Raw genomic sequence first — 26,621 nt, forward strand, 5'->3', positions numbered from 1 at the left:
GTTTTAAAGGTATTTATTCTCTACCATTGCTTTGCCTGTGCTGTATTTCTCCAACCTCCTTTGTTTACTTCCATCAAAAAAGGACCACGATTTTCATCTGCATACTTAGTGAAAATTTCAGAAGTGTATTTCAGGGTGAGATGAAATACAGCACGATATAACTTCCGTTTTATATGCTTTTCCAAACATTTAAAGTGCTTCAAAGAGACAATCCCAAATTTCTTAAAAATGCATTCTGCCTCTTAACCTTATCATCTGTGCCACTTCTCTGTACAGGTCTAATTTATTACTATACAATGTCTCCCAACAGGAGAAAATTAACTAGCAAACAGAATACAAGACACTTATTCAAAAACTGTGCTTGCAACATTGACTTCTTCCACTCCCTGGGAGATTACCTGAGATTAGAGGACAGAATGTTGCATAGGTTGGGTAATGAATAAAAAGGCATTTTGCCTACAAAGGATTCTGAAAAAAATAACTTGATTGACCAAACCATTATTTCATTTCTGTTAGAGTCTTCTGGCAGTTTGCACTGTATTATAATAAAGAGTACCGTCAAGGATGCTAAGCTCTTCTTGAAGCCTACCTCTGTAATGGCACATTTGGTAAACGGGAACGCAGCCTCCCCTGATCGTCGCCACGATGAGGAGACACCGACCGTGAGCGGTGATGCGTTGCTCTCTGCTGCTCTGGCACAGTTAATGTTGAAGGTTTGCTTTCTCTAGCACTAGACCTATAACCTACTGGCAAGAGTATACACAAGAACGAGTCAGTATTCTTCTATAGTGTCAGTGCTAATGTGGAGTCATCAAATGATATGGAAAGCGGCCATTGACCTATGAAGATAAATGCCATGCAATCAGTATTACCAGCCTTATCGTCAAAACTACTAAGTATATGTACAGAGTGTAACATACACATGCATGAGGACCGGGTACAGTTTGGCTCAAAGGTTACCATGGAGATACTGATGACGAATATGACAGCTGATGCCTCAGACATCAGGATGAGTTGGGATACTAGTTTACGGAATGAGTGAGTGATTTTTTTAGCAACACAAATCAAGCACTTGACAGTGTGTTACTCATATACAAGTCAATGCTTAGAAATTTAGTGTCTCTTTGAATGTTATTGGAATTTTTCTGCCAAAGGATAAATTATGTTAGTTGGATTTCAGATGGCTTCGCTAATAAGAAAATAAAGATGCTACCATACCAATTTTAATCGACAAAGAAGAGCAGCAGGTCTTCACTATAACAAATACTGAGTGTGAATTTTGAGGACCACAGATAATACTGCAATTTTCAAATGAAAATAGGGTATGGGTGGAGCTGACTATGGCAATAATGCAGAACAAATCAACCCTCCGAAAGAAACAATTATCAAATCTACCCCCGACATCTGAAACTATTACACAAATGTGTTAGTAACCTAACATAATTAAGTTAATACAGTTACTTAAAATTAAAATTAAATTCTAAAAGTCATTCTCCCTTGACACCAAAAGGTTTCTATGATCTCTGATTTAGTTAAGATAAAATAGCAAACCATAGTAACAGTTTAATTAAATGTTTTCACAGGGTCATTGTTGCTATTATTGGAAGGAAAATAAAAAATTCCGTGGCCAAAGGAAAAATAATGATATTTACAACTACATGAAATGTACACAACCATGAAAACATTAAGTCTAACAAGGTAGCTTGAACTGTTGCTCATTTATTTACTTGACAACTCCCACATTATTTTTAAAATATGCCATGTAACATTATTATTAAAGGCAGACTAAATTCCCCAGCAGTTTATTTGTTGTGATTGTATAATCTTTTGACTAAGCTTAGAATATACAGAAGGTCTTTAAACATTACATAAAGGCCAATTTGACAATATTGACACCAAAGAAGCTCAGCCATTTTGTCACTCTCTAAAAACATCAGTAAAGGACCAAATAATATAAACGTAAGTGGTATAATTTATAATTTCATTTTATGACAAAAATAAGAGCAATTCAGGTACTATTTTGAATTTCATGTAGAAAGTTTCCTTGTTGTTCAGACATACAAATTGTAATATTAAGTCTAGAACGATACCAACTAAATTTACATGTAGTGAATTTATTTCATAGTTCAATATTAAAAAATAATGGTGGCTGTTTTAAAGATAATTAATCCGACGTCTGAATTACTTAAAACATTTTAAACTACCATTTGGTATCATTTGAAAACATTTGGTATCAATTATATTATAATTATGGAAGGTCAGTATTGAATTGGGAGCACCATTTCAAGATTTCAATGAATATTCAAGGTATATAAATGGAACTTTTAGATTTGGAATAATTAATTATTCTGAAGTAACTTTTAGAGACTTTAGGCAGCTTCTGTAAAAGGGTATAATTAATTTTTTTCTTGGATTCTTTGTATTTACATAGAGATTAATGTCTTTTTTATCCTATCCTAATATGCGTTCATAGGCCTTTCCCTGCTTTTTATAATAATTTATTTTTTTATATTATGTTTAGTTTATTGTTGACAACATGCACTCTGCCTTCAGAAAAAGGTAAGAAGGAACTGCTATTTTATGCTCATTTCAATGTTTCAGTTAGTTCAAAGTTATGGGGTTGTTTGTGTTATTGTTTTTTTTCATTTTCTGACCTTGCAGTAATGGTCTGAAAGTTGAGGTTGCCAGATGCCTGGCCTCAGATGAGGGCATTCCGTGGGTGGTTATTTTTATTCTTCTTAAGCAGCTGAAATTACTTATTTTAAGTAACAATAAGGCTATGATAACTATAAAGGTAGTAAGATGTAGCTCTGGAGGTCTCAACTGCTTAAAGGTGGTACTACATCAAACGAGAACATAGAACCCTGTGGTCCTAGAGAAGCCAGGTATTAGGAAGTTCAAGGCCCAGCTGCGGTAGAACATCTAAATGACACTTTCCAGCTTCTTCAGCAAACGTAACCAGAAGCTTCATTGAGTGCGTTAAACACACGTAGAACTACCCGGCATCCACTCGTGAACAAAGTTCTCTCTATACTGGACACTAGGAAATCTGTAATCAGCCTCTTAGAATATCTGGTAATGTATCAACACACTTGTTTATTAACTTATCCCCTCACTTTATTTTAGCTTCTTGCCCTTATTTTACTATCTTTCCTCTTTATTTAAAATGTACTGTTTATTGCTGTGTGTCTTGCTATATTGTATTTGCCACACATGTATATCTTTAGAAGTTACCATATATACATCTTGAATCACTGAAGAGCACCCCCTAAAATATAAGTAAATTCCATTATCTCCTTTATTAATTTATGAAGAAATCTCTGGAACATAAAATACTACTGATTGGCTTACATAATTTATTAGTTATATTCTATTAAAAGTTTGCCTCGTTACATTAGAAATGCTAAATAAAAATGGATATCATTTAAAATGGCAATTCAGACACTGCTTCTCTATGGTGAAAGGATAATCCCTGATATAAACATATATAATCATATGTTTATATCAGGATGGAATAGAGATATATCTAGAATTCAGTGTTCTTTGGTTGTTCCAAACACTAACACCATTGCAGTCAGTCCTATACTTCCCATTTTGGCTGTTATCCATGTGGTCTCTCAGGGAGAAAAGAAGAAACTCATCGTTTTTGTAAGTATTTGTTGAATTAGCTGTTCATTCATTCATTCATTCATTCGCTATCCGGCCTCATCATAAAAATGTGAAATTTTAGGTGAATAGCCTGTGAGAACCACCCACAGAAGTAAATTCTATTCAGATGAGTTAGAAGTGACAACATGAAGGCGAATTAACAGCCAAGATTCTTGTTAGAAAGGTTTGTTGACAAGACCCCTTTCCTATAAGGAATCATCTGAATTCTATTTAAATATGACAATGGGTACCATGGACAACTACCTTCCCCCTTTCAATTCCATAAAGACAATATTCTACTAAATTCTGTGTGAAAGTTTCTGGGTAGAGTGTGCCTAATTATTCTGATCCTTTTATAAATCAACAAACTCAGAAAGCCAAACGTGAACTGTTATCCACAATTACCCACTATTATTTCAAACTCTCCCTGATGGTCTGATATCAAGGAGTAATATCTAAGTACACAGATATGCACAGAACCAGATTTATTGTTTTTAAGGTATCTGCTACTTTCATACAGTGATCAAAGACGATATTTTCTCTGAGTTTCACGGAGCAAATGAAGCCTAATTTTAGGGAACTGTCCATAATTTTCTCCCAGTTTTAATGAAGTCGTATGTATCTCTCTAAATTGCGACCTCAGTCACTAGTCTTCGTAATGTCTATTGACTTTACCAAAATCATTGCCCTCAAATTAAGTGCATCCCCACCTGAGAAATTATGTAAATTAAGGGAACATCTGTCAATATTGTCCCAAAGAAATGTCTTTAAGAACTCATATTTATATACCCCAAGATTTTCTCTTTAATGTCTTCTTATTTGAATATCTCCCTACTCTTCATTAGTAAATAAAGGGAACAGGATTAGTGCCAAGAAAATACGTCTTCACTACCTGGTTTGACTCACTTTCTGACTAGACTCAGATGAGAAACATAGATTTGAACTGCACAGTGTCACAAAGATTTTACTAATTTATACAATGACAAAAAGACATTGACTTCAAACGAATATTGAATCTTTCTAAAGCATTTCCTTATTTTAAAACATACAGACACATTCTAGGTATAATCAGTGCTGAGCATTTCACAAAAGCGTTAAAAGCTAAGCCATGCCACATGCAACTTAAAACCCTGCCATGCACCTGTCTCAGTATATTCCATGGAAGGCTACATTATTTTCAGAAACGGAGGAAGTGAAGTCATAGACATACAGCGTAAAACACAGGAGAATGGAAGCTTTATTAAAAAATTAACTCTATCCTTTCAAGAGTCATATTTTCACTTCTGCTCGGAGCATTGTGAAATGATGATTTTAACTTCGTTAGCTTCTAAGGGGGACCCTGACTAATTTCAGTGGGGATGTTAATGAGTAGTTTACTAGTCCATCTCAAACTTTCTTAATAATTTGGAAGACAAGTCACCATGGAATAGTATAATCCAGACTTCTCCGTGCTCTAAATCTCCAATATGGGACCCAAGGAAGTCTGGAAGCTGGCAGGAATGCAAGCACGGAAGCACAGTGAAGCCGGCCACGCTCCCCCACGCACCTGGAGGAACCACTCCAATGGCATCATCAACCTCATAGTCTGATATGTCACTGTCACTGATTCGCTGGGACCCTGCACGACAGGAAGGGAAACAGATACCTCTGTGTCCGCTCGGGTCAGGAAACGTGGAGGACATGGTCACATTTTTTTTTTTAAAGCTGATTACATTATTACTAAATACTTTCACTTTTGGTGAAGTAGAGTTGATGTACGATGTCTCAGGTGTACAGCAAAGTGATTCAGTTATACATATATATACTACAAAGTTAATGCAGAGCTGATGCTTAAAAAAAATATTTGTTATCCAAGGATAACATATTCTCAGCATTCTTATAATCACTGAAGACACATAGAAGGAAGGGGATTTCATGGAACAGTATTTTGACTCTTCAAATTATTTTTAATTAAGGTCTATAGCAAAGTGTATACTGTTTTCTACCCAAATATGCGCCCTTCTCTGCAGTTCAGGGAGGATGGGGCTGAGTGGAAAGGTTCAAAGAGAACTTTCCTGGCTGGAACTCTACTGAGTTCATATTATTATTGAAAGGGCATCAGGGCCTTTTATAAAATATTTATGTTTAGCCCTCAAAATTAGCCATCATACTGCATGAAACATTAATTTTGAGGAAATGATTGATCAGAGAAGCACTAACATGAAGTATTTAATTATATGAGGAAAACAATTTGGTTCCAGATTACCAAAATGAGGCTTCTAAGTTTCATCTGTTCAGTAAGAGATTTTGTCATTAATTCAAAAATTAATGAGTAAGTACAGAAAAAAATGTTTTCCCCAATCACCAGATGAACAACAGCAAACCAACTTTACAATGCTTTTGAAAAATTGTTTCTTACAGATAATAATACTAAAAATATCCAGGAATTATACGGTTATTAAGATGTTCTATGTAGCAAACCACCAATAATGACAAAAATTACCCCATCAGTCAACCAATGAACAACTCCATCAGGACTGGGCAAAGAATTATATTTGAGAGTTTTTAAGCTTTCAGCTGTGGAATTACTCCACTATATTGTATATATTACTTTCATTGGGAAAATGCAGAAAATGGTTTTGCCAAGTCTCTTTATATAGATGACTGATTTTTCAATATTTCGATCTCTAATGAACATTTGAAAAAGCACCTTGAATGTTCATCTCGGATTCGATCATAACGACACAATTACTTCTGGTAACTGAAAAGAGCCTTAACCTACTTTGCAGCTTTTTGTTGGCGTTCTCCCCATGGACGTGTCGCCGTGGCATGAAGGGTGATGGCTGAGGCAGAGGTAGTGAGGATTCATCGTGAGTCTGAAGTTTATACCAATGCGGCTCATCATCTAGAAGCGCCGTCTCCAACTCTATGAGGATCTGAAAGGGCAGCTCTCAGGTTAGATCAAGCGCCGTTCCCCAGATATTATAAAAGCAGCCATAATAATGCACATCATGGAAGCCTCGAGGCATCTGACCCGGATCTTCACGACACCCCTCACCTCTCCAAGGAATTCACTCTCCTCTTCTTGCACCCTGGGCTGGTCCCACACGGTTATTTCCAACATCCGTTCTCTGAAATCTCTACGATGCACATGTGAATACACAAAAGTCTGGTTCCATTTTGGTTCTAGTACTTTCTTTACTGTTTTGGTTCTCCTTTTACTCTTATCACTGAAAAATAAGTATGTTTTGTCAATGAAAAAGCAAATGCAAGTATATGCTGCCACCTACTGTAGTTACATGCAGTGCTGGTCTTGGGATGTTTACTCTCTTTAATTCATAACTTTTAATATACAAGTCTGAAAAGACTCTCGAGTTTAATAAGATTCTACTTTTAACTACAATGTAGGCAGTAGTTACGATTATAGAAACGCATACACAAAGGTACATTCTAAATGATGTAGCTGTCAAAGACTAACAGATGTGGAAACAAGGGAATGGACAATTTTAAAACTGGCAGATTATTTTAAAGAAACACAAGGCTTGAGGGAATTTTTTTAGGGCTAATATAGTTTATTCCCTCATAGAGAAGTATCTATTACATTTTAAAGCTATATCACAGGTGTATGCATATGTGCAAATTCATCAAAATATATATATATAAAGTATGTGGAATTTTGGGTATGTCAATTCTACCTCGATAAAGCTTTAAAACATGTATGAAACTGTATCCCAAGAGAGGAAATTCTACTTTTTTCTAATTAGCAAAGATTTTTGCATACTTTTTCTAAAATTATTCCATACCTTCTATCTGGAAGAAAATACATTTTTACATAGGGATTCCTGGGACGCCCATCTACTCTTGGGGGTAGATCTGTTGCTTGCAGAACATTTACAATCAGCTGGTGGCCCACTTTGTCATACCACAGCTTCACCTAAGAGCAATGGAGAAAGAAATTAGCATTTGTAAAAATCATGAGGTATTATAATTTCACAAAAAATACTAAAATTATTTTTGAAGAAGGAAATTTCAAATTGCAAAATACAATTGAATTATAGATATTATTTCTGCAAAGAGTACCAACTTGAAAGCATAACCTCTTTAGAACTTGACTTTTCATGCATTTTAAGTGTGACTTACAAGAGGCAGGCCTGCAGTGTTGATTTATAGTCTCTTATATCATGCGATGGAATAAAACTAATGATAAAATTTTTAGAAAAGACTAAGGGAAGGGGGGGATATTGAAATAATTATCCTTGTTTTTAAATGCTAAATGCAAGTGTTTGGTGATTATACATATCTTAATAATGATTATAGCATGACTAAATGCATTCTGCAGTGCCAACCGTAGTTGAAATAAAATGTTTGATGTTGGGAAAAATATATGCAAGTAACTTGGAAGACATCAGGAAACGCATTTACTGTATGCCTCTGTACACCAGGTACTGCTGTTTTCCGGTATTTTTTTCTTATTTAATTTTTATAATTAAGCTATTACAGATAAATTTTCATGAGAGAAGGGGAAGGAACAAAGGAAGGTACAATGCATAAATGATGCCTTTAAACCAAGCGAAGGCCAAATGGTATTTCTCCTAAGATACAAGATACCTGAATAACAAAAACCAGGAAAATGGCACACTGAAATATTACTGGCAAACTCTTCATGCAGTCAGTGCAGTATTTGTGCTGGCAGGGGACAATGTTAACTTTAATTTTTTTTTTTCTTAAATTTAGAACTTAGTTTTGGGCTTATGGTTAAATAAGAACTATGATCATGGGTTGTTTAATAGGTATAGATCAGAATACATTTGCGTCATTAGAACAAAATAAGCTAATTTAACATGGGAGTAGTAAGAGGTAGATTAAGAATTCAAACCCGGATCTGTACCAATCCATACCTCTGTTCCTAATTAATACCAGAGGTGTGTTTTTCATAAACCTGAAATAGGTGGAGTGTATGAGAGATTCCCACACAAACTGAAATAAAAAAGACGGCAGGGCAGATAAAATAGCACAGGGACTAGACAAAGATCTTTAACCTACTAAAAATAGAAGCTAAAACCAGGAAGGGTTTCAAAAATCACAGCAAACTTACAGTTACCTTGTTTGTTTAATTAAAACTAAGAGAAGAGCAGCAAAAACAGACTATAGAAATTCACACATTACCAAAGTAGCAAATGATCAACTACTTACAGAACAATGTGAAGCAAGATTTTCTTTTAGTTATTAATACAAATGTCCTGTATTCTACCATAATCTGAAGAAATGTAGCTTTTCCTAATAATTAGCCAAGTTTTCTTTACTCCAGCTTTTCCCAGATCACATATAAAACAACAGTGAAGAAAACTGTAGCTTTTTCACACTAATATCAGCAATCAAGAGTTTCATCAAATGTCTTAAGAAGTTAAAAAAATATCTTAAGTTTCTCAAGATCCAGGCTCATGAGGTTGTTAAGTAAACAGAACATGACTCTCTAGGTTTATTACATCTAACCAACTACTTACCTTAGAAACTTTTATACAGCACACAAAAAATAATTGATACTTTATTATCTTATGTTATCATTTATCATTTACTGTTCAGAACATCTGGCACACTGTAGGCATTCAATAAATATTTCCAGATATATAAGTAAAGGACCAATCTAATAAATTAATGAAAATTGATGAAGTAGATTATGCTGTTAAATGACTCTGACTATATCACAGCCTTCAAAGAAAGCCACACATTTTAAAGACAGACTCAGAACACGGAGCTTATACTAATGGTCTCCAACATGTACCAAAGACACATACAGAAAGTTGTCCTGGTAAGACTTGTGGCGCATCTTTGAGAGCTCCAGGGCTTGTTGGAGAAATTACAGAAATGGAAGGCCTTTCCATCTTCTGAGATTCAAAGGAACTAGAACCTAGAATGAGAAAAAAAAATCAAGTACTTTTTAGTAACATATTTGTAACCTATGTGTGGAGAATACATATTTTTCATGAAATGTTAAATGCATCTGTTACTGGTATAAAACCATAATTCAATGGCATCCATAAGAGTCGGACCTACTTTCAGTGGCATAGTCCAAGAAAGTTATCATCGTGCTTTCTTTGGTTAATTGTCTATTTTAAAGGTATTTAAAGTGATACAAACAAATACTGTATTTATTTGCTCCACTCTGTAAGTATTGACTTTCTGCGTTTCTAGAGGGTATTGGCCTGTGTATGCTCTTGTACAGCCTTGCATACAGTTAAAGGTTTCATGCTATCAGTGATAAGAAAGATGGTACCCGTTGTGTTAATTATCTTAGGATCATCTATGATGAACTGTCCTCACTGAAATTAAAATGAATGCACATATCATATAATTTATGAGCTGCGTCTAAGCCTAGATAGAATTCATCACTGTTTTAAAATACGATTTACATCTCTTTTGATTTTGATCTTACAGACCAATCTCCTGTCTGAGTATGCTGTCTAGTGATTCATGCATGGAGGAGGTAGGCTGGCTCCCCACTCAGGCCCTCAGTGAGGCTCTTCTCCCCCTTTTTATTTTTTTTTTTTTTAACATCTTTATTGAAGTATAATTGCCTTACAATAGTGTGTTAGCTTCTGCTTTATACCAAAGTGAATCAGTTATACATATACAATATGTTCCCCTTTCTCTTCCCTCTTGCATCTCCCTCCCTCCCACCCTCCCCATCCCACCCCTCTAGGTGGTCACAAAGCACCGAGCTGATCTCCCTGTGCTATGTGGCTGCTTCCCACTAGCTATCTATTTTACATTTGGTAGTGTATATATGTCCATGACACTCTCTTACCCTGTCCCATCTCACCCCACCCCCTCCCCATATCCTCAAGTCCATTCTCTAGTAGGTCTGTGTCTTTATTCCCGTCTTGCCACTAGGTTCTTCATGGCCTTTTTTTTTTTTCCTTAGATTCCGTATATATGTGTTAGCATACTGTATTTGTTTTTCTCTTTCTGACTTACTTCACTCTGTATGACAGACTCTAACTCCATCCACCTCATTACAAATACCTCCATTTCATTTCTTTTTATGGCTGAGTAATATTCCATTGTATATATGTGCCACATCTTCTTTATCCATTCATCTGTCGATGGACATTTAGGTTGCTTCCAGGTCCTGGCTATTGTAAATAGAGCTGCAATGAACATTGTGGTACATGACACTTTTTGACCTATGGTTTTCTCAGGGTATATACCCAGTAGTGGGATTGCTGGGTCGTATGGTAGTTCTATTTGTAGTTTTTTAAGGAACCTCCATACTGTTCTCCATAGTGGCTGTATCAATTTACATTCCCACCAACAGTGCAAGAGTGTTCCCTTTCCTCCACACCCTCTCCAGCATTTATTGTTTCTAGCTTTTTTGATGATGGCCATTCTGACCGGTGTGAGATGATATCTCATTGTAGTTTTGATTTGCATTTCTCTAATGATTAATGATGTTGAGCATTCTTTCATGTGTCTGTAGGCCATCTGTATATCTTCTTTGGAGAAATGTCTATTTAGGTCTTCTGCCCATTTTTGGATTGGGTTGTTCGTTTTTTTGTTATTGAGCTGCATGAGCTGCTTGTAAATCTTGGAGATTAATCCTTTGTCAGTTGCTTCATTTGCAAATATTTTCTCCCATTCTGATGGTTGTCTTTTGGTCTTGTTTATGGTTTCCTTTGCTGTGCAAAAGCTTTGAAGTTTCATTAGGTCCCATTTGTTTATTTGTGTTCTTATTTCCATTTCTCTGGGAGCTGGGTCAAAAAGAATCTTGCTGTGATGTATGTCATAGAGTGTTCTGCCTATGTTTTCCTCTAAGGGTTTGATAGTGTCTGGCCTTACACTTAGGTCTTTAATCCATTTGGAGTTTATTTTTGTGCATGGTGTCAGGGAGTGTTCTAATTTCATACTTTTACATGTAGCTGTCCAATTTTCCCAGCACCACTTATTGAAGAGGCTGTCTTTTCTCCACTGTATATGCTTGCCTCCTTTATCAAAGATAAGGTGACCATATGTGTGTGTGTTTATCTCTGGGCTTTCTATCCTGTTCCATTGATCTATATTTCTGTTTTTGTGCCAGTACCAAACTGTCTTGATTACTGAAGCTTTGTAGTATAGTCTGAAGTCAGGGAGCCTGATTCCCCCAGCTCCATTTTTCGTTCTCAAGATTGCTTTGGCTATTCGGGGTCTTTTGTGTTTCCATACAAATTGTGAAATTTTTTGTTCTAGTTCTGTGAAAAATGCCAGTGGTAGTTTGATAGGGATTGCATTGAATCTGTAGATTGCTTTGGGTAGTAAAGTCATTTTCACAATGTTGATTCTTCCAATCCAGGAACATGGTATATCTCTCCATCTATTTGTATCGTCTTTAATTTCTTTCATCAGTGTCTTATAATTTTCTGCATACAGGTCTTTTGTCTCCTTAGGTAGGTTTATTCCTAGATATCTTATTCTTTTTGTTGCAATGGTAAACGGGAGTGTTTTCTTAATTTCACTTTCAGATTTTTCGTCATTAGTGTATAGAAATGCAAGCGATTTCTGTGCATTAATTTTGTATCCTGCTACTTTACCAAATTCATTGATTAGCTCTAGGAGTTTTCTGGTAGCATCTTTAGGATTCTCTATGTATAGTATCATGTCATCTGCAAATAGTGACAGCTTTACTTCTTCTTTTCCGATTTGGATTCCTTTTATTTCTTTGTCTTCTCTGATTGCTGTGGCTAACACTTCCAAAATTATGTTGAATAACAGTGGTGAGAGTGGGCAACCTTGTCTTGTTCCTGATCTTAGTGGAAATGGTTTCAGTTTTTCACCATTGAGGACAATGTTAGCTGTGGGTTTGTCATATATGGCCTTTATTATGTTGAGGAAAGTTCCCTCTATGCCTACTTTCTGCAGGGCTTTTATCATAAATGGCTGTTGAATTTTGTCGAAAGCTTTCTCTGCATCTATTGAGATAATCATATGGTTTTTCTCCTTCAATTTGTTAATATGGTGTATCACATTGATTGATTTGCGTATATTGAAGAATCCTTGCATTCCTGGGATAAACCCCACTTGGTCATGGTGTATGATCCTTTTAATGTGCTGTTGGATTCTGTTTGCGAGTATTTTGTTGAGGATTTTTGCATCTATGTTCATCAGTGATATTGGCCTGTAGTTTTCTTTCTTTGTGACATCTTTGTCTGGTTTTGGTATCAGGGTGATGGTGGCCTCGTAGAATGAGTTTGGGAGTGTTCCTCCCTCTGCAATATTTTGGAAGAGTTTGAGAAGGATAGGTGTTAGCTCTTCTCTAAATGTTTGATAGAATTCACCTGTGAAGCCATCTGGTCCTGGGCTTTTGTTTGTTGGAAGGTTTTTAATCACAGTTTCAATTTCAGTGCTTGTGATTGGTCTGTTCATATTTTCTATTTCTTCCTGGTTCAGTCTCGGCAGTTTGTGCATTTCTAAGAATCTGTCCATTTCTTCCAGGTTGTCCATTTTATTGGCATAGAGTTGCTTGTAGTAATCTCTCATGATCTTTTGTATTTCTGCAGTGTCAGTGGTTATTTCTCCTTTTTCATTTCTAATTCTATTGATCTGAGTCTTCTCCCTTTTTCTCTTGATGAGTCTGGCTAATGGTTTATCAATTTTGTTTATCTTCTCAAAGAACCAGCTTTTAGTTTCATTGATTTTTGCTATTGTTTCCTTCATTTCTTTTTCATTTATTTCTGACCTGATCTTTATAATTTCTTTCCTTCTGCTGGCTTTGGGGTTTTTTTGTTCTTCTTTCTCTAATTGCTTTAGGTGCAAGGTTAGGTTGTTTATTCGAGATGTTTCCTGTTTCTTGAGGTAGGCTTGTATTGCTATAAACTTCCCTCTTAGCACTGCTTTTGCTGCGTCCCATAGGTTTTGGGTCGTCGTATCTCCATTGTCATTTATTTCTAGGTATTTTTTGATTTCCCCTTTGATTTCTTCAGTAATCACTTCATTATTAAGTAATGTATTGTGTAGCCTCCATGTGTTTGTATTTTTTACAGATCTTTTCCTGTAATTGATATCGAGTCTCATAGCGTTGTGGTCGGAAAAGATACTTGATACGATTTCAATTTTCTTAAATTTACCAAGGCTTGATTTGTGACCCAAGATATGATCTATCCTGGAGAATGTTCCATGAGCACTTGAGAAAAATGTGTATTCTGTTGTTTTTGGGTGGAATGTCCTATAAATATCAATTAAGTCCATCTTGTTTAATGTATCATTTAAAGCTTGTGTTTCCTTACTTATTTTCATTTTGGATGATCTGTCCATTGGTGAAAGTGGGGTGTTAAAGTCCCCTACTATGATTGTGTTGCTGTCGATTTCCCCTTTTATGGCTGTTAGTACTTGCCTTATGTATTGAGGTGCTCCTATGTTGGGTGCATAAATATTTACAATTGTTATACCTTCCTCTTGGATCGATCCCTTGATCATTATATAGTGTCCTTCTTTGTCTCTTGTAATATTCTTTATTTTAAAGTCTATTTTGTCTGATATGAGAATTGCTACTCCAGCTTTCTTTTGATTTCCATTTGCATGGAATATCTTTTTCCATCCCCTCACTTTCAGTCTGTATGTGTCTCTAGGTCTGAAGTGGGTCTCTTGTAGACAGCATATATATGGGTCTTGTTTTTGTATCCATTCAGCCAGCCTGTGTCTTTTGGTGGGAGCATTTAATCCATTTACATTCAAGGTAATTATCGATATGTATGTTCCTATTCCCTTCTCCCCCTTTTTAAATGAAAGTCCTCTCTTCCCGGGTCACTGATAAAGTGTCCACAACCAGCAATATGGATGTCTGTAGAATGCTATTACTCCAGCAAGTATAACCTTGAACCTACAGCTATTCAAAACTTAGCTTTATTGAGAAAACACTATTTATGGACCATTTCCCAAGAGTACGTCATCCACATTCTTTTCCATACACGCAAATTATGTTTAAATTAAATCAGCGTCATGCTGTACCTTCTGAAGACTTTTAACTATATGAAACAGTGCTATAAAATTCTTTGTTACTATGTCTTTTTTATGAAGTATTCTCAGGATAATTTTCTTCTTGGGTCTCAGTACAATGCCACTGTTGCTTCTAATAGTCAGTATGTTTCTAATCTTATACCAGTTTTTTTTTTTTTAAATAACATCAACACTATAAATTATGCAATTGGTTCCATTTCCCTCTTTATATTAGAAAACTCAAAACCAAATGTGGGCTCATGTCTAGCAGGTATGCAGAATACGATGCTATGCATTTGATTTACTAACCTAATCTCCACTTCCTTGTTTATCCCATCTATATATTTTCTACCTTCTTATAACCATCACTTGTTTTCCCCTTAAATCACCTTGTATTTGCTATTCCTATAAGATGGGTTACATAATAACACTTGGTAAGCAAGCCCAAGTATAAATAATGTAACGCCCATCCAATGCAAAGTAAACATTCGAGTCACTTCCACATTGTCCTTGGAAACGTCATCACACACATCGTCATCTTCTTTCATCTGGAGTCCCTTTAATGCCCATGTAGATACCTCAACCCTCTAGCCACAGTCCCCTGGCCCTTCATTTCCACTGAAATTCCCCTCTCCTCCACCCACTCACTTCCATGATCATATCTGACACCGTTACGCTGTATTAAAATTATTTATGTGCCCGTTTCCTTCACTGCTCGTGACACTGAGCCAATTTCCAATCAACCTGAATAATCCAGTATCACAATGCATTTTCATGTACAGCAAATAGAACTGTTACTGGTATATTAATTTTGCTCTGTGCATCCTGACTGCTATGATGCAGGTTATTGCCAATAAAGACTTTTGAACTTTTGATAGACATACACACACACACACACACACACACACACACACACACACACACACAAGAGTAGAAAGAGAAAAATCTTAAAGCAGAACTCCTTTGGGTTTCCCATGACTGCCATGATTGCCAACTCATTTACATCAAATGACTAAAGGAGACAGTAAATCTTATACTCACTGGACTCCAGGGGAGGATGGGAGCTCTCCGGAATCCGTGGAATGTCACTAAAAGAAACAGGGTATGGTGAAAATCCCATTAGCTAAGCCACCCTGTCTGAGACAATCACAGCCACACTTTATCTCAGTGGTGTGGAAAACCCTTTTGGGTCTTTACAGGTGTGGAAATGGACGGGAGTTACCATAAAGGCAATTTCTAATGTGCATGAATGTCAAACACCACACACACAAAAAAAAAACTGCAGGAAAAATAAGTTTTTATATATTTAATAGCAAAACACTTTAACATGACAACAATCAGAATAATATTGTGGCTAAAATCACCACAATATTTTTACTACCAAAACAGCAGGTTTTGGAAATAAAAAATGTCAAAGGCAATATTTTATTTCAGTTCTAGAAAATCAAAATGACACATATTTTACAAATCAGTAATATGCTTTACAAACACATCTGAAAGAGTTTACTGAATGAAAGGGATGGAAACATCTCTTGATAATAAAATAATACGGTGAATATCATGGGCAAAGTTAAAAAATGAAAAGGATGGATTGCTTTGGAAATTAAAAATGGTTCAAGCTTGCAACAGAAAAGCCAAAATATTTTATATATGTGAATATATAATTGATATACACATATATAACCCTATACAGAGATTCATATTTCTATGCTGAAGTTAGCTAAATATATGGCCTTTTACTAGATGATTAGAAAGTGACTTGTGAGAACACCCACTCCTGACACACTCACAAATTGTTCTGAATAAATATTTAATATGACCTCAGCTTCACCCATTATCCACTGTGGGCTTAGAACCCTGGACCAGCTTAGTTTGGAAATTATACTGTGTTAAACTATTTAACCTCTGTTTTCCAAGATATTTTAGTATCAATTTAAGGAGATTAACAATATGCAAATATTAACAGACAAATTAAAGCAGACTGGAGTTAGCTAGTCCCAATAAAATTATCAGAATATTATTTAAGAATTTCTAACCACTTACCTTGTGAACTAACTTCAGTTTGATTTTCTTTGCACTTTGGGGAGCATTGAAACAAAACTCATTTTCTGTTTGATGATTTTCCTGACTCTTCATTTTCACTTTTGTGTGCAAAGTAATTCTCCTAACGACCTACAATTTATACTCCTTATAAATGACAATTCATCCTGTGTTGTGTATTTTATAAATACGTTTTATTATATATTTATGTACAACTAATAATTCATATGAAATATATATTTTATGTAATAATTAGACTAATTTTCAATACCTAAGACACAAGAAACCAACTATTTATCTTCTGCTACCTTCTCCTGAATTCATCGAGGCAAATAAAATTCAATTCTTAAAAATCTAGAAACGATATTTTTTTAGATAGTACAACTTCTTTGAAAATCAGCCTCAAAGTCAGTTATGAAAATTAAATTTGGAACTCCAAAACCAGATACAAACTTTGAATTTTATGTGTCTGTGAAAGAAGAATTGTGGAGAAGTTGTAAAAAAATTTTTTTAAGTGATTTTGAATTAAAAAATATTTAATGTTAATTGCTTCAGTAATATTTTAATGCATAAATGTCCACTTGACATTTACACAAACCTTCTTATATTGTTCTGCTCACAAACAAGGTGGTAAAATAGTTTTAATAACAATTATAAGCATAAAGGTAGGTTGGCAAAAGTGGGCAGTACCTCAATACGGCTGATGTCTGTTGGACCATGATGGTCAATGTGCATGTAAGTTACAATTGGAATGCTTCTTGGAATCTCTATCCCACCAAACTATGAATGAACATCTGCTTTCTGCTTTAAATTAATTACACAACTACATTAAACATAATTATTAAATATAGCTGGAATTATTCTTCCAAGATTCTACTCATTTCCCTATTAACTGGAAAGTTGATGCCAGATTTGATTTTTATTTAAATATAAGCTTTGTATTCCCATATTCCTTTGAATTCCACAATCCATGACAGTTTAGGTGTGGCTATGCAAATAATACTTTCAAAATTAATTTCGCACAATAGTAAATATAATGAAAATGTTATTCCAGTCTACTTTAATTGTCTGTTAGTTTTTTTTATTTTTAAGTCATCATGAATCAATGGTGTTTTAGCTGATTACTTTTAAAACCACTATATATTTGAAAGTATTTGGCAATGTGCACAATGCTTGATTTTAAATTTTGTTTTTTATACTTTTGATTCATTTTCCAATTTACTTACCTCTTTTCCAGCCTCATATTTACCTCAGCACTAAAACACGTCATGTAAAACTAGCATAAATTATATAGTGTCACTATTTTTAATAAATCTGCATGGAAATGTACAATACTTCTGCAAATGCCTTCAATATTTACTCTTAATAATCACCACTTAAAATTGGTTATAAGTTTGCCTTTATTTTAGAGTTTTGTATATATATTTTTCTTTGGAATATATGATCATACAGTTTCAGTTCTTTGAGAATTAGGAATAATTATATTTTCTGGTATGTTTTGCATTGACATATATTCATGAGAACAACAAAAATTTAAGGTTACTACTCTTCCAGCATAAAAAGTCTTGAATTAATGGCTCTATAATATTTTAGAGAATACAAAAAAGGGAATAATTTCCAAAAATATACTCAAACATTAAGCCAACTATAATGAGACAGTTCAAAATGCCTTCCAAAAAATTACAGACAGGCAAAATGAATATTCTGGACTCTGTGGATTTGTTGAGAAAATCTACCAATATGGGAACTCTATATGCAGATAGAGAAAATATCCCATTGGCTGTAGATAATTAAATTATGCTGAATACTGGCGTTTCAAAAATATCATACCAATTCTTACGGCCAATTAAAATGTTTAAATATTTCAAACTTGCTTGATTTTAAATAAAATTTGGAACTACCCATGGGTAAAGATATAGAAAAAATATTCCATTCTTAGTAGAATAATAAAAGGTTCATGTAGACGTATGAAATGATTACTATTTTAAATATCACAAGAAGATGAGTTTGTTAGTGACCCCCTTTAAGGAAATACTATAATAATTTAGAATTAATAAAAATAAATAGTTGTACCATTAAAATAAAATATTTTTACTTTATAGTCCACTTCTGAAAAATACATATCAATACTTTCTGATACTAAAATTGTTAAATTGTGGAGCTTCTAAAATGTAGTGAGGAAAATTCAGTATTCAAGTTTAAAAATTCAGAGATTTAAAAAATCTAAAACGTATGCCCATATTTGAAGAAAAAACTATCCATGTTAACATGTACTGTATGAATGTATAAACTTCTTTTAAAAACCCTGCTAATACATGTAATTTACTAAACTTAAGAAGTAAGTTTTTTTAGCCTTACCCAATAGGCCTTGAAACAATAATTTCAACTTGAGGTTCTGATTTTGATTCTAAAATAATGTTGTAAACTTCTTCATTTGTAGCTCCCGGCAGGGGTTTACCATTCCATTCTAGAACTTCATCCCCTTGAATTTAAAAAAAAGGGTATTTTTTTACCTTATATATTCTGTTTATTTTTCTTATCTTTTCTTGTTTTTTTTTAACAAAGAAATGCAAAACATATACAAATAATTTAATTGTCTAGGCTCTGCTCTCGAAAGCAAATTGATTGCCATATAATGGTAGCTAAATGGTTCTTCTAGACACTTTTTTCTTCTTCTTTTTTTTTTTTTCTTTTTCTTTCCCCAATAGAATATTACTGGTCACTGGAAACAGCACAATACAAACTACCTTTATCTTTTGAGAAATACCAGAAATCATATAAAAATCATCTCATGCTATGGGATGGAATTAGCACAGCTCATTTGGAAACATTAAAAATAATAATTAGCAGCATGCCCTCCATATAATAAATGTAGGCGGCTCTATACATGAAAGATTATTAAACGCTGCATAAATCCTGCTTTACTTTCAGTAGAAATAGCAATTAACATTTGTTAGCATGAATTTTCCAACTATAAGTCATGCTCCATTGCCTTCTCCAGATGCACAACAGAATAAAAATGCATGAAAGGATTTGAATTCATACCCAGAGGGTAACGCGAGGAGCTATATGGCAAGTTACAAAGCAAGCAGATGTAAAACTGTTGCATGACAGTTAACCCACTTCCAGATGTTCATAACACACACGTTCTATACATAATACATATTGTGAGCATTAAAGTAAAATTAGAAAATATGTTTAAAGTAATAAAACTATAGTGCTTATTAGGTTGTTAGATAACTGAAGAGTCATCAAGGAGAGTACTACGATGTGAAAATACACGGGCAAACAACCTGTTATGTTAACTAGAGTTTTCACCAAAGACTATTTGGGAAAAATTATTTATTTTCATAAATATTTAGAGCAGTTTTAGGTCTCAAATGCCTCCGCCCAGTATCCTTCAATTGACAATGGAGGCTCAGCTGAAATATCCCAGCCTCAGTGATACTTTGGAGTGTCTTAGTTTTTTTTTTTATGTTTCTGCTTATTTTGTTGTTCTCAGTGCCTATAACACTTTAGTAGCAAAGGAAATATGTGGCGAACTAATGGATCAATATCATCATTGTACATTTTAAAGCTAACCATAAATATGGAATTGTTTAGTTTTTAGCTATGCCTTTAAAAAAAAGTAGAAAAGTTTTGTTTTGCTAGGATTATTTAAAGTAATCCCCCCCCTACTCAAGTGTTTGCTTACTCAGAAGTAAAAAAGCAAATATTTGAAAAGCATGTAATGCTGCTTTGGTATGAGAAAAGAGTATGGTTAGTACTAGTAGTTAAATCACTTCTGATCGTTTGATCTAAGATGTTACCTAGCAGTTTTTCAAAAAGGCAACAAATACACTTCACTATATTAAAAAATAACAATACAAATTTAAAATATATTTGGAGTCTTTTAAATTTATTGACCAAGAAGAGAAATAAAGTTTACAGCACGTGAATGTATACATGTATGTGTGTGTACGAAAAAATATTTTCTAAAACAATACTTACCCTGATATTTTCTATTCTATTATGTTCTTTTTTTTTTTTCTAAATAATGGATGCAACCCATTACATCAACTTTGCTACCCAGTAATGTGCTGCAATCAACATTTTGCAAAAGCACTGCACTATAAAATTCTTCTGTTTATAGCCAGCAACCTGGAAGCATAACTTTCAATATCAAATTAACTTAATGCATGTATTTATTTATTTACAAATCAAGAACTCCTAAACTAGACGGTGGTCTCCTTAACATTTATTTATATCTGAGTCCTCTTTTCAGGCAGGGATGTAGATTATAAGGATACAAAGATAAAAGAGACTTTCTCCTGTCCTTAAATTTGGTGGAGGAGAAATAACAGAAATGAATACCTTTAATCAAATGTTACATGCAATGATAGGAATTCATCTGAGGAACAGAGGGAGTGCCAGGGAGGAAGTCATTAGTTACTGCTCGGGGGAGATGTCAGGAAACACTTGAGAACTAAAGCAACGTTACGTGAGCTTTGAAGGATGGCGAGGACTTCAACAGGCAGATCACAAGAGCAGCAAAGCCACCACGGACACGAGAGGCACTCGCCAGGTCCTGGAGGTGGAAACAGCTGCCTGGGTGGACCACCATGGCTGGGGATGAGACGACTGGTAAGGAGGTGGCTGGAAGTTGGGGGCAAACTACAGAGCTTTGACCTGAGTAGATGGTGCCTGAGAGACACTGAAGGGTCTTAATAAGGAGAGTGTCAGTGTCAAGTTTGTGGTTTGATCATTACGTCAAGCAGTGGGGCAGGGCGCGGACTTAAGGGAACAGCAGTAGAAAAAGCTACAGCCAGACTGCAAATGCTGAACAAAGGTCACGCTAATAAAAAAAAAAACAACTGTACTTTTACAGGTCAATGCTGTTTATATGCAAACAGAAGGAAAGTAGTTCCTAAATAATAATGTAAATCAAACAGGATATATTATCTAATTTTTAAAAATATGTTTTTCAGTTACATCAATTGCTTCAAGTGAAAAGTACACTTATATGTTTTATAGTTATTTAAGTTGAGCTTCTGACATTTTAAAGTTTCTCAGACTCTAGGCACATAAGGGTGTTAAGTGAAATTAATCACTACAAGGGATATATAATATAGAAAAACCCCTTCACTGACTTTCTTAAGAAATTGTCTATTAAAACACAAAGAAAAAAACCCAAAAGATATCATGCTTATAATCTGATCTGCAAGTTCACATTTCTGTAGCTAAAGGTATTTTACACCTGAGTAGACAACAAGGGATTCTTATACTTTTCAAGGCTTCTTTTCAAGTCATTAAACAAGCAAAGACTCAGGTTATTGACACAGTCACTCCTGATTGAGTTGTTTTCTTATGGAATCATAACTAGTCCCCGATAAGAAATAGTGTACAGTACACATCTTCAAAGCTGTGTGTATAGCAGATGGAGAAAAGTCCCTCATTTGGGTTTTCTCCGCATACGATACCTGGAGAGCACGTCTCTATTGAAGAAAAAATCTAAATGATTTTGAACTGATATCCTGATAATCAACTACAACAAAAATGTCCTTAACAATCATAGAATATTTTTATAAAGGTCTCAATAATTATAACCTTATGGTATAAAAACTGAAAACACAGTCTAGAAACGTTCTCTTTCCATGTGCTATGGGGTTATTAATCCTCACTTCGACAGGTCAGCCTACTCTGTTTTCTCTGTAATTGTCTGGCAAATGGGTAAGCAGACACTCTCACCAAAAGATTTCTACTAAACTCTGAAGTACAGCAAACTGGAGACAGTATGTTAATATGATTTTTACTAAAATGAAAAAAACCCAGTTTATCGAAAATAAATTTTAAAGTATGTTGCTACTAAGTATGGCACGTTTCAATATATTAAATGATTTTATTATGTCATATTAAAGTTACAAAGTAACATAATGTAAATTTCCAAATACCAAGAAGTAGCACATCTGCATGAATACAATATAGGTCACATTTAAATTAACAAATAATATATTACATAATCTGTGTAAGAAATGTGATTATGATTACATTTTATTAAAATCACTGGTACTGAATAAGTGTTTGGGGACCACTATGAAGAACTTTAATAATTACTATGGTTTATAAAATAAAGGACTAAACAGTGATACTATTTTTTGCACAGGCTAAACCGTTTTGGATTTTTGTAGCAACATTAGGAAGCCATCTACAAAAATTAGTAATCCTTCAGCATTCTGCGTCTATTTATTTTTACGTAAATAATAAGATTCCTCCTCATTTTTTCCAAACTGCCATTGAGGTATAGTTACCTATTTTTACAGTTAGTTAAGTATCCGTATCGGGAAACAAATCTGTATGCATGCATTAAAATTAGTTATTTACATAATGGACTTAGGTATAACTTACCCAAAACTGAAAACCACCATGCACAGAGCACACATTACTCAACTGTTTAAAAGTGAAACTTTACCTGCTCTCAAGTGTCCGACTACATCTGCGAGGCTACCCTTCTTTACTTTGGTGATGAAGGCACCAAGGCGTCCTAAGTCAGTCATTTTCCCTCCAACAACCTGCGTAATTATAAATTTGTAAGTTCCCAAGGCTCACACTGAGACAGAAGTTTCTCTGTTTGAGGAATTAATCCTACAGCTTTTGTAAGGTGTTTAGCATTGGGTGCAGGAACCAGAATGAAGTGCGATCCATTTGCGGTCAAAGGAGCCTACAGCTTAGTAGTGAGGAGAACGCACCACCTCATTACACGTGCGAGGAGGTATCCTAAGGAAGTGTATGTACTGGTTCCTCACACCAACCTCACGCAGAAGGGCGCCAGGGGCAACGCACTCCCAGAAGACGAGGTCTCCCCCCTCTCACCATCAGACAGCAGGTGTTTGACACAGTTGACTAATTGGGGTTTATTTTTTCTTGACCCTCTACATTCACTTGAATTTCTACACTCAGATCGTGTCCCATTGTGACGTGAGATGTTGATCTCTTTTGTATATTTTTAGGAGAATGTAGAAGACTAAGACGAAGACTGGGGATTTAAACCGAGAACAGGTCACTTTGGGGAAGCAGTTCCACCACGGTCCAGAGTAATAGCCTAAGTTTATCTCAGCTCCTGACCACCTGAATGACCTCCTCATCTGAAATATCAACACATATAGGATCCAATCTAACTCTCCAAGTCTGAGTTATATCACTGAATAATTAACATTCTCACCTGGATTTTCCTCCATAACTAAAATTAAACACATCTGAAAGTTTCTAAGTTTAATTTCTCCCAGTGCAGGGGCTCAATGTGTATAATTAAAAATGGGAGGGATAATGTCAAAAGTTGAGGTTGATCCACATTCTTAGGGTCACACCCAATAGTGGAGGTGATCAGAATTATTTCATAGCAAGAGAAACTAATGATGATAATCAATAAGGTGACATTAACTGAATAACAGATTTTTAGTTGGATTAATAGTTGATGGTTTTGAAGAGGTTAAACTATCACCCAACTATAATTCAATCTCTTGGTAAATAATCATTTTAAAGCAACATCTTTAAATGGTTCTTTAAGTTTATGGAAGCAAATGAAACCACGTGACAACACTCATACACGTGCACACACATAATAAAACAAAATGTATATATATGTTTCTTCTTACCGAAATTACATCTTTGTAATTTATTAGTTTTTTAAAGATTATATCTGTTAGAAGTCAGCTACTATTTGTAAAAGATACATTTTATTCTTTTGGTATTACCATAAATTTTATTGCACTTAGGAAACAATCTCTTTAATGATGTTTGGTGTTGTTTGTCAGGATATAATAAAATTATAATGTCCACGTTATTTAACTTTACTACTTTCCATTAAAACCATTTTAATGTAAACATTGTCCTTGAACTTTATATTCCGAGAAAAATTCTTTCGTTTTCCTATATTTTATTGCAGCTTCCTAAGACATCTGTATGCCATTTTAGCAAAATGATTTTAAACTATTACCCCAATAAAAGTACTAAGTATACCATAAGACATCAATATAGTAACAAGGTATATTCACTAGAAGAACTTTATTTTGAAGCGGAGGAGAAGATACTTAAAAATCATGGTCAGAAACTTTGCCGAATGTAGCCCACACTGTAATTCAGCCTTTAAGAACATTATAAACCAGCATACTTACTTTCAGACCCAGTAATGCACCTGATTCTTTGGGCATCGTTGTTCTCTTGTTAAGAATAACGCGTCCAATTAATCGGTCCCCCTCTTTAGATGGCTGCCACGTTACAGGATGCTATTAAAACATGAACAAAGTTATAAAAGATAAACCAGCTGCTTTCTTTCCTACAGACACATAATTATTGGTTGTAGCATGGTGCGATTTCCTCATTTAAGGACACTCTGAGGGAGTTCTTTATTCTGGTGGGCTCTATCCTTGACTTACAACAATTTTCTTTTTGTGCTATATTTTATTTGCAATAGGTACTTACTATACTAAATTGTTCTAAAAGTAGTCAGTGACTAAGTACATCTCTAAAATATGGTTCTGAAATGAAATGAATTGAAATTTTAAAATATATCTGCTCACCTAAATCAAATCGATTCTATATTTTGAGTTGTCGTTAATATGGACACCATTAACCAAATAATATCTCATCTACCTATAGCCGTTATTTAACACTTGCTGTTAGTTACTTTAAAATTGGTTATTATTCAGTGATACTGTTTTTTCCTTCAAAACTGTCCTGCCAAATGAAATCAATACTTACTCTCATAAAATGTAAAATGGAGCAGAATAAGATTACTATCTATCACGTATCAGCAAAGAATAACGAACAGTACACATAGTCCCTGAACTCCCAAATCTCCCTCCCAGAATGCTTACTGAGCTAATAGGTGATGTTTCCCGGCTATGCCACGTGGCGGGATCCAGCCAGTAATAATCCAAGTCACCTGCACAGTAGGAAGAGAATGAAAAGTGTAATGGCTTTCACGCGGAGAAGGAATACTTTACACGCAACTTCTTCAATCTGTAAAGTAAAGGGTTATGAATATCGTAATCTCGAGTGTGTACATCTCAGGATGACACACACCTGCACTGCACGGGCTGTGACCCGAACGCCCGGAATGAATGTGTGCCACAGATGCACGTCATACAAGGGGAGGGTTATCTTTTACTCTCGGTCCAGAAACACATAAAATGTACAGACAGATCTAGGTTATTCCACCCCCCTCCCCTCAGAGGACTACCCATGCCAAGGCACAGACTGTCATTAGTGATGTTGGTTAAAATTGTATTCACTGAACTAAGTATTAAAATTTAGTGCCTCCCCTTCAACTCTTGTGAACTTCATCATATCTTTCAAAATTATTCTCTGGTCTCTACAACTGGACACATGTTTTTTTAGGACATGGTGTTGAAAGTTAAATATCCAGAATAACTTTCAGCAAAAGAGTACATACAAATGACAAAGTATTCACTTTTACTAAAGTCATAAAAAAGACTTAAAAAAATCCTAACTTTGTAAACATGAACTTATGAACCTTTATTTTGATTTTTTTGGCTTCAAAATATAATGTGAAAGAAAGTGTTTGAGAAAAAAAAAAAGAAAAAAAAATAATGGAAAGCAGCAGTGCTGTGAGTATTTGCATAGGCAGAAAGGCCAGAGTGGGTAACCATATGAGAATAAATGACCTTTTACATTTTAAAGATCAGATTAAATCAATGAAAAATTTTCTTCAAAGAGAAAAATATTAGGAGAGTGAGTAAAGCATGTCAGCTAACAGTGAGATGTCTAGCTCACTGTTAGGAAAATATGTTTTGGATGCTGTCTGTGAAGGTTATAAATAAAGAATTTAATGTAGATGACAGGCATGGCAAATTCAGGTACCATAAAAGAAAGATCATAGAAAATGAAAAAAAAAAGTTTAAAATCTGCAGGCACAAAAATAATCCATATACTTCAATTTCTTAGTAGAATGATATATATCCTACAATAAGTACTAAAATGCTCTTCAAATA

General features: G+C 34.7%; 1 protein-coding gene across 49 annotated transcripts in view; it reads right to left on the reverse strand.

Annotated features, from left to right (window-relative positions):
* The window catches only part of RIMS1 (regulating synaptic membrane exocytosis 1), a 474,848-nt gene that overhangs the window by 145,747 nt on the left and 302,480 nt on the right, over positions 1–26,621 (reverse strand). For 31 of the 49 annotated variants that reach the window (XM_036871544.1, XM_036871559.1, XM_036871558.1 and 28 more), the window contains 11 exons: positions 25,485–25,552; positions 24,783–24,893; positions 23,081–23,180; positions 18,991–19,114; positions 15,634–15,680; positions 9,423–9,535; positions 7,431–7,561; positions 6,686–6,857; positions 6,410–6,563; positions 5,195–5,266; positions 590–743 (listed from right to left, as the gene is read on the reverse strand). In XM_036871544.1, the coding sequence (XP_036727439.1) occupies positions 590–743; positions 5,195–5,266; positions 6,410–6,563; positions 6,686–6,857; positions 7,431–7,561; positions 9,423–9,535; positions 15,634–15,680; positions 18,991–19,114; positions 23,081–23,180; positions 24,783–24,893; positions 25,485–25,552 (1,246 nt within the window). Of the gene's footprint in view, positions 1–589; positions 747–5,194; positions 5,267–6,409; positions 6,564–6,685; positions 6,858–7,430; positions 7,562–9,422; positions 9,536–15,633; positions 15,681–18,990; positions 19,115–23,080; positions 23,181–24,782; positions 24,894–25,484; positions 25,553–26,621 lie in introns of all 49 variants that reach the window. The other 18 variants (XM_036871585.1, XM_036871583.1, XM_036871593.1 and 15 more) reach the window with 1 other exon arrangement.

The sequence above is a fragment of the Balaenoptera musculus genome, chromosome 12 (assembly GCF_009873245.2).
Source record: "Balaenoptera musculus isolate JJ_BM4_2016_0621 chromosome 12, mBalMus1.pri.v3, whole genome shotgun sequence".
Classification (NCBI taxonomy): Eukaryota; Metazoa; Chordata; class Mammalia; order Artiodactyla; family Balaenopteridae; genus Balaenoptera; species Balaenoptera musculus.